Genomic DNA, 9,439 nt, shown 5'->3' with positions numbered 1-9,439 from the left:
TTACTTTAAAGGACCATCATATTTCTTGTAAGGACCCTTAAAATATTTTGTTTAGGTCAAGGTAAAACACTGTCAACTAACTTGACACTCTATTTGACAAAAAAGAATGTTTTATTCCCATAGATGCAATAAAGATGCATTTTCAACAGATGATCATGTTATTGAACAAGGAAGCACTGATTTGTAGTTCTTCTACATATGTAGTTGGTCAATTGTACTTGCACCTAGTCGAAGGGAGATAATCTCAGTTACAACCAGTGTTCGAAATAAGTGCCTGCCCGTGGCAGGTGGATCTTGTGTTGGGCCCGTAGTTTCAAAGTTGTATTGGTCCTTATGGTCTACAGTAAATTCATTTTTCCATTTTTTTTGTCAGATGCAGTTTTTTATATAAGGGCAAGAAGGGTTTAGTCAGGGCCTGCAGCTTCTACAGCCCCTGGGTCCTGATGGCAGCCTGGACTAACACTGGTCATAACCCATCTCTTGTTTTGCTCTCTCACATTCAGTGTTGATGACATTATGCACAGTATGTGTATAACACAACCAATGTATATAGTAGCAGAGAACCATGTTCCAGCATATTGGCCCACCATCTCACTGTCATACTACCCCGTGGAGATTCCAGGTTAGAATTAGTCCCCAGCAAACTCGGCAGGTTGTAAAATGCAACCCAATGAAAAGGGACTGTCAGATTCGGTGACTGTTGATTGCATGTCATGGAATTGCTGTTCACAATATTGATCACTGGATTGTCTGGTCCAGGCTTTTTACAGACTGCCATCATATAACATACATATCAAATCAGACCAGTCTGTCATTGCCTTGTGTCAATAGATGTCTTGGGTGACTCCTTGTTGAATATATTGAGGTTTGATCTGATCTGACAGTCATATAACACCCATCAAACAAGGCTGCCATTGCCTTGTGTCAATAGATGTCTTGGGTGACTCCTTGTTGAATATATTGAGGTTTGATCTGATCTGACAGTCATATAACACCCATCAAACAAGGTTGCCATTGCCTTGTGTCAACAGACAGGCCAGGTGACATTTTGTCACACTCTGTTGAGTACATTGCGGTTTGATTTCAACTGATCCGACAGTCACAATCAAACAAGGCTGCCACTGCCTTGTACATGTATCAGCCGACAAGCGGGGTGCCACACCGTTACACCATGTTGAGTATATCGAGATCGGCTCGGATCCTGCTGACAGTGTCCTTGTATCTCTGCAGCTCCATCTCCAGCTTCTGCACCTTCATTTTCAACCAGGTGTTCTCGGCCAACATGTTGTCAGGGTCTGCGCTCACCTCTGGAAACACATGATATTCATTTACCCATGAATGTCAATGAACTGTGAATCTTTGTGTATGCCTTGTCTAACAGGATGTAACATGAGGATGTTTAGAATATTCATCAGGGTGTCATTACGCATCAACATCCAGCACACGGGAATATATATCACACTCTACAACTTAGTCAGTTGAAAAGTAGTGAGTGAGTTGGGTTTAACACCGCTTTTAACAGTATTCCAGTTATATCACAGCATGTCAGCTTAATATGGGAGGGAGGCCTGAAGTGATGCAGGTCTCAGAATGTTTACCACTTCGGTGAAACCCATGAGCACGGGTATGGTGCTGACAAACCTAGAAACAATCAAAGCGAGCCGGGATTCGAACCCACAATCATAGGTTTCTTGTGTGCCCAAGAGACGCAACTCTGCACAGCGAATCGCGGCGCCTAAGACGACTGGGCCACCTGTGCCCCCCAGTTGAACAGTAAGGTACCATGGCATGTCAGTTGTAAACATGAGATGAAACCCATAAGCAAATACATGGTGCTCAGAAACCAAGGATCATAACCAGAACAAATCGTGATTCCAACACAGTTGAGCAGGTTCAAGTGGCTTAGACCCTAGCCACAGGGACATACCCATTAAGCATGAAAATATAATTTAGTCTGTACACCTCATCATTGTATAGCCCAGCATGTGCTCTTACTTTGTAATGTCACAACTGCTTCCAAAAATGCCCAAAAGAAGTTCATAACATCTTGTCATTAGAAACAGTCCCATTTTCTATAGGCCACCATGTCATCAGTGTACTCACCTCTATCATCTGATGGCTGCATGAGTGATCTCTCCAGTTCGTGGATGTCTGGCTTCACATCGATCTGTTCCTCCTCGACCACCTCCACCACGTCCTCGTTCTCCACCACGTCCTCCCCCTTCTCCCACACCAACATTGGGACAGGGTAGTTCATTCCTGGGGGGGAGGGGGCATCATCGCACATGACACTGCTGATGTCTGGAGACTCCATCCGGAGCAGGGTCTTGTTGTTGGGATGGCCAGACAGCCTCACATTGGCTACGAACGAATCTGAAGGCTGCAAGCACATAAATGTCAAGTCATGAACAATCCAGGTGAGGTGAGGTGAGGTGAAATGGGGCTTAATGTCGCGTCCAAGATTATTGCGTCGGGTCTTAGACACAGCATACTGACTCCGAACCGACCAGTATATGTTTTAGCCACTTAATGCCGAGCGCCAGACAGGGTAACAGCAAGTACCATCTTTAGACGTCTGTTTGTCTACCACTAGACCACGAAGGCAGTCAATCAAATGAGTGAGTGAGTGAATGAGTTGATAAGGTACATTGCCGCTTTTGGGGCAGTATCACGGTGGGGGGACACCAGAAATGGGCTTCAAATATTGTTACGAATCGAACCCAGGCCTTCGGGAGACAAACAAACGCTTTAACCACTAAGCCGATCTGCTTTGTCCCTATTATCACGACTTTCATAAATATGATTTGATAAAGAATTTCAAATATCAGATATTCATTTAAACATAAGTCATTGCTTGAATAAAAACAGTTTTCAATGTCAGTGAGCGTGATGCAAGTTAATAGTCAGGATGACAAAGATATTCTTTGGCAAGTGAAGAGAAGTTTCATAGTTAATAGATTTTCTCCAAACACACATGCACCAATATGTAATAAATATTCAACACCAACTACAGGGAACATATGACCAACACTGACCCTTGCTGGGTGTCATGACTCTGTAGTCTAAACACAACAGAAGAACAGCATTTTAAAAAAAAGTATCAAAATCCTCTCTCAGTCAATTTTACTGCCTACAACATACTACATTTGGTTTTCAAAAAGGAGGGGACCCCCTGGTACACATACAGTTCAATTCCACTGCAGACCGTCCGAGAACCGCCGACCAAGATTTGCCACCCTGTACAGGATCGCTACATTCGACTGTTCCACCTACGTCATCGAAATGCCACAGCTACGGAGACTGCAGGGCGCATCCCTGGTTTGAGGAGGATATCGGACCAGACTGTCAGGAACCATCTTCGCGAGGCTGGAATCCGATCCAGAAGACCAGTTATCGTCCCTGTTTTGCAACAGTTCCATCGACAGCGACGCTTGCGATGGTGCCATACCTTACAGCGTTGGAATTTGAGAAACTAGAGACGACATTGGTTTAGCTATGAAGCACGATTTCTTCTCCACCGGCGAGATGGAAGAGAACGTGTTTATCGTCGTCGAAATAAGCGTTTTGCCCCACATCGTGTACTTGAATTCAACAATTTCGGTGGCGGTAGTGTCATGGTGTGGGGGGCCATCTCTTACACCACGAGATCTGACTTGGTGGTTGTTCAGGAAAATTTGACAGCAACTCGCTACATGAATCAAATTCTTCAACCTCACCTTCTCCCAATCATTGACCGCCAGAGGGTGCTGTTTCAACAGGACAACACATCTCGTGTCACGGTAGACTACTTTCATGATGCCAACATCAACGTCTTGCCTTGGCCGTCGAGATCTCCAGATCTCAACCGAATCGAACACCTCTGGGATGAACTCGATCAACGCGTTACAAGCAGAATGGCGCAGAATTCCGCAGGACAGTATTCGTACACTTATCCAACCAGTGCCGAGGAGATTCAGAGCCGTGATTGCTGCCGGAGGCGGTCGCAGGAGATACTGAGTTCAGCACAACCTTGTGGCCTCATGTGACATAACAATGAACAGTTTTCAATGCCTTTGTACAACGACAACATGTGACTATATATATATATATATTCATATTTCATATATGTATCTATGATATTAAATTAATTATCGCCTTTATAAAGGATATAATTTTTACTAAAAATCTACCTGTGCGTTTCTTTTTTCGAAGAGTGCATTCATCAATGTGGTGACCTCTGTTCAAGTTGAATACCGAGTAAGGGTATTTGAGGTAAGATATACTGAACAATAACACTCAGGGATCATGAATATGTTTGGGAATATATTTATGAAACTGTGTGCTCACTCGTCACCTTACAATGTCCCCCAAATATTCATGATCCCTAACTTCATTTGTTCAGTATATATAGAAGCTGATATGTTTACACGTGGTAAGATTACTGTATTTTATTTGACCTAACATTTTGTAGCAGGTAACCACTTGGTGTACAGATCCCCGAACATTGGACGCTCATCGTAATGTGTCTACCAAGTTGCTGTTGCTACTGCTGCTTCATCTTGTAGATTCTGGGCAGATTTTTAATGTAGTCTGCAGCTGATATTTATTTCAGTCTGTTGATAAAATGTGGGGACATTTTTATCAAGTTTTTCTCCAGAACTGATTCTAATCATCACTAGTCCTGCCAGCAAACGAATCTCACCTTCACTTGTCTGCCTCAGAAACGAATCTAAGCCTCACTAGTTCTTTGACGGAAACGAATCTAAGCCTCACTAGTTCTTTGACGGAAACGAATCTAAGCCTCACTAGTTCTTTGACGGAAACGAATCTAACCCTCACTAGTTCTTTGACGGAAACGAATCTAACCCTCACTAGTTTTTTGACGGAAACGAATATAAGCCTCACTAGTTCTTTGACGGAAACGAATCTAACCCTCACTAGTTCTTTGACGGAAACGAATCTAAGCCTCACTAGTTCTTTGACGGAAACGAATCTAACCCTCACTAGTTCTTTGACGGAAACGAATCCAAACCTCACTTGTTCTGTCCAGGAACATATTCTAACCCACACTAGTTCTGTCCCGGAAACGATTCTGACCCTCATTTGTTCTGTCCCAGAAACGAACATAACCCTCATTAATTTACAGAAACCAATTATTTGTTTGAAAACTAGATATGTTTTCAGCTACAACTGCAGAAAGAAATGTTTTTTTTCCAATCTATTTAGGAGCCTTAATATTCTTTTTAAAAATAGCATGTCTGGCGCATAATTAGTTTTTCAAGATTTTGCTGGGACAATTTATTTTTTCGATGAAGTCCCAGCCCCCCTCCAAGATACCAAACGCTGGGTCACTTAAAATCGAAAAAGTTGGAAGGATTATGTTGAGGGGAATGTCCGATTAACTCCCCTTTCCTTAAAAATAATGGAGCCGAGGCCCATTACTTTTAAGAAATGGAGAGTTACGAGGATATTCCCCTACTTAAAGATCGTCCCTACTTTTACACTTTGACAAAATATTCTGTTGTTGAAAATATTTGCAAATAAACCAGAACTCTTTGTTGTCTGTATTTATACTGCGTGAGCCGCCCTTGCATGATGCACGAGGAATGCGTTCTCTGCCGCTGTTGCACGTGCGCAATGCTCCGTCGCGAGCTGACATTTACAATGCATGGTACACGGCTCTTCATAATTTCGTTGGGTCCCAAACTGGTATTTATCAATCGATTGCACAATGTTTATACATGCTGACGGGAATAATAGGAAATATAGAGCCCCGAACAAGGAATATTTATATTACCTTATTTGTATTTTCTCGCCAAGGGTTTATCTACTTGCTATAAATATAAACATATTTGCAGGTAACCTGCTCTAAAACAAAATATATCCATATTATTTTGAGCTTTTTAGCATTATGCAAAATAATGAAAATATTTAATAGTTAATTTCACACCATACCTTCTTGTGCCGCGGGAGTTTTTTTTTTTTCATTGACTCGTTTGATAACTGATATCAGAAGACACTCGGGTTAGACACCCTATTAATATCCGAATTTCGTAAGTATTTATTTTGATCTAAAAAACGGGGCCAAGCAGGAATTCAGGCTAAATTTAGTTTGAACTAGTAACACTGTGACCGAGACGACTTCACGTCACGCTTTTTTGTCGAGATTATACAACCGTAGTCGACAAAAGTCGGACACGGGCAATTGACAAAGGTGCCATTGCTTGCAGACACCGGGCGTCCGCACAATACACCGACAGCACTGATTAATACTCACATCACAGGGAAGACCCGACGGTGTATGGCGATGTCCCTGTGTCCGAGTCACACTCTGCCATTTCTGTACGATTCGGCCCTTACACCTTTTGTTCGTACATCGCCAGTATGTGACGTCCCCGCGACAGCGCTCTCTGAAGTAGGTGTAGCCTCCATCGTTGAGTCGAAGTCCCAGGCGTTTTGTTCGACTGAGGAAAGGGCAGTCTAAATTCACAGGGCCTAATTCATCTCCTTCCATATTCATAGCCATGGTAGGAGATCCCTCGAATCCCTATTTTCAGTATGGCGACCGTTCGACCTACATTCGCCAAGTCAGTGTGATCTGTCGATCTGTGCAGAAAGGCGTTCTGTTTCGAGCTGCCAGTCTCTCCCTGGTAGAGTCGATCTATTTATAGACTGGGAATGCGTCGCGTCCATGCTATGTCGGTGAAACACACTCGACCTTCGTTAGGTCAGGTCAATGTGCTATCTATCGATCGACTTTCGAGGCTTTCCAGTTTATTCGAGCCAATTTCATGAATTACGATTCACGTGTCTTCACAAAATGAATTTAAGGATACATTAAACCACACTATTAAAATCGAAAAAATATATTTCGACTGATGAATCAATGAACATTCTCATGTTCTCTCCCAATGCTCCCAGTCGCCTCATCTTTACACGATGACGTATAGTCTGCCAGCTGATAAGAATGTTCTGTTTTTCATGGGCGCGGTTGGCTCTTTAGTCACAGACACGGTCGAGTTGTGTCCCCTACACGCGTCTGTATGCGCTGATCGTGCATTCAAATCCAAAATTAGCTCTCATAACGATTCTTGGTCTAGAGAACCGGAATAAGTTTCACCAGAGTGGTAAATATCTACACCCTACGTCAGTGTTGACCCCTCCGCCACCCCCCCTCCCAACCCAAACACACACACACACACACACACACACGCCTAGTATACTGACATGCCTTATCATGACGTACATGATACCAAGCACACTTAACTCACCAAAGGTGTCGACGACGCGGATATATGTTATTTCTAGCTGATGATTGCATACCAATACCTTAAAGGCTTACCTTTTTAGAACTAAACGATCGACCTAAGTTTTCTCAGAGGTGTACTTCGAGATACCATCGTGACAAATACAGTTCCCATACATCTGTTAAATTCATGATGTGTGTCAAAAGTGCATGAATTGGCAGCCATTCGGTTAAAAATATCAGTATTTACATACGAATAATGAATTCAAAATACAAAACGTTACGAATGAACAACTCGCAAAAAAGACGTCACATGTAAAGAAAAAACAATGTGTACTAAAGAACGTCAGTGCACAAAAAGGACACTAAAGCGCTAAAGGACATTGTTGACAATAAAGAACGCCAGTTTGCGATGCAATTTGTACCGCATTCCAAGTTTAATCGGAGAATAAAACAAAGTGGTTTATTTTCCCTGCAGTGTTTTATTGTACGATAAACTACGACCACGAATAGTTTATTTCTTACATGAGGTGTTAACATTATGCACTGCCTGTTTAAGTATGATAATAAAATGTACAAGCTTTAGAAATATTTACCCGTATTCAAATAAAAAAGACTACCTCAATAGAATCCGACCTCGGCAATGTCGGACAAGTCCATTTTATGCACAGGTGGGTATTTCCCGCATATTCCCATAATCCTCACGTCTATTTCCTGTACATTTTCTCCCAATACCGATTGTAATATCTGTCACCCTTTGGGATGCGATCGTTTGGCCATCGCCTTTATCTGCGTTGCCCAGCTACATCTATGGAGAACAATTCACTATCTTCGAATCTCCAGAAATGACGTCATGATAGAACAATGTTTCATCGTAAAATAAACAACGCTCCTTTCTTCATTGTTCTTTGCGATTTATCGCGTAGCTGTCTTATGTATATATAAGATAGCTACGCAATAAATCACATCTTTGGGGAACAACTCACTAGACACTCCCCCCTAAAAAATAACGTCGTCCAATATACGACGTCATCAAGTTATATGCATTTATAGCTAAAATGGATAGAATTATCATAAAAACGTCCGCATGTTATCAGAAATGAGCGGGCCACTGTAACTTGATAATGCCCTCATATTACTTGACGACGGGCCATTATCACGCCCGTTGTTAGGTGATGTCATAGGATAGGGATAGGTGACGTAACGTTCAATAGTGACGTCATCTGGTTTGTTCTATGACGTTTCCATATTTGTAAAAGTGGGTTAGTGACATTCGTGTTGATTGCAGTAAATGTTTCAAAATCGACTTAGTTGTTTCTTTTTATTTGATAACAAATTCCATCCAGTTTAGCTATAATAACGGTAACGCTAATTTTCAGGGCATTAGCATTTGCAGAAGCCCTCGGTCTTTTCAACTGCCCTCCTTCGTCGGGCAGTTAATGGAAGACCTCGGGCTTCTGCAAATAATAATGCCCTGAAAAATAGCGTTACCCTTATAATATCAGATAGCTACGCGATAAATCGCAAGGACAATGAAGAACGAAGCGTGGTTTATTTCAAGATAAAACCTTGTTCTATCATTCTATCGTGACGTCATTTCTGGAGATTCGAACATGCGCTCGCAACTTGATGATACATTATTCTTTCTTTAAAATCATCACGTCTTTTGTTTGCGAGTTGTTTATTGGTATTGTTTTGTATTTTGAATTCATTATTCGTATGCAAATAATTACTTTTTTTGTAACATTCGTTTTTTATTCGTAACATTTGACTATTATTGCGTACTTTTGTCCTTCATTTCAACTTTGTAATTTTTGACCGAATGGTCGCCCATAGTGTCTGCATAGTGTATACCCTATTCACACCACCATAGCCTTTACACGCTGCATTTAACATCGGTTGATCGTAAAAAGGATCAGCAGTTCAAGGTCAGCAGTTAAGGTCAATCCCGAGTGTATCGTCAGAATTGTTTTTACAAAGGCGTCCAACTCAAGTATAGAATGATTTAGCAAGACTAGATCGCCTCAGATCTACGACATTAATCGTTGTTCTGGCCTACATTTGGAATTTATTCTTTTGATGTGGTAGATATATATTTTTAAATAAGATAACTTTATTTCTGGTACTAAATGTCAGTCTAAAACGAGACCATGCGGCATCCGTTGTGACACCTCCCCCCTCCCCACAAGTCGGCGTGGGGGCCTCGATCTACTC

The 9,439-nt window shown here is 41.9% G+C and overlaps 1 protein-coding gene across 1 annotated transcript; it reads right to left on the bottom strand.

Annotated features, from left to right (window-relative positions):
* Positions 1 to 281: 281 nt before the first annotated feature.
* LOC139442599 (uncharacterized) lies at positions 282 to 6,601 on the bottom strand. The gene is made up of 3 exons (XM_071223452.1): positions 6,257 to 6,601; positions 2,104 to 2,380; positions 282 to 1,307 (listed from the first exon to the last, which is right to left on the bottom strand). Exons 1-3 carry the CDS (start codon positions 6,503 to 6,505, stop codon positions 1,165 to 1,167), a joined length of 669 nt encoding a protein of 222 aa, XP_071079553.1. The 5' UTR covers positions 6,506 to 6,601; the 3' UTR covers positions 282 to 1,164.
* Between the last annotated feature and the right edge of the window lie 2,838 nt (positions 6,602 to 9,439).

The sequence above is a fragment of the Haliotis cracherodii genome, unplaced genomic scaffold, assembly GCF_022045235.1.
Source record: "Haliotis cracherodii isolate W230 unplaced genomic scaffold, xgHalCrac1.p SCAF_5, whole genome shotgun sequence".
Classification (NCBI taxonomy): domain Eukaryota; kingdom Metazoa; phylum Mollusca; class Gastropoda; order Lepetellida; family Haliotidae; genus Haliotis; species Haliotis cracherodii.
Note: the sequence above shows the minus strand (reverse complement) of the source record. Positions and strands in the feature narration are given on the sequence as shown.

Bases quoted from the DNA above. Each gene is read 5' to 3' on its own strand.
- LOC139442599 (XM_071223452.1), bottom strand. From the start codon at position 6,505: ATGGCTATGAATATGGAAGGAGATGAATTAGGCCCTGTGAATTTAGAC. The intron at 2,381-6,256 runs GTGAGTATTAAT...ATGTGCTTGCAG, and splicing joins CGTCGGGTCTTCCCTGTGAT to CCTTCAGATTCGTTCGTAGC. The intron at 1,308-2,103 runs GTGAGTACACTG...ATGTGTTTCCAG, and splicing joins GCAGCCATCAGATGATAGAG to AGGTGAGCGCAGACCCTGAC.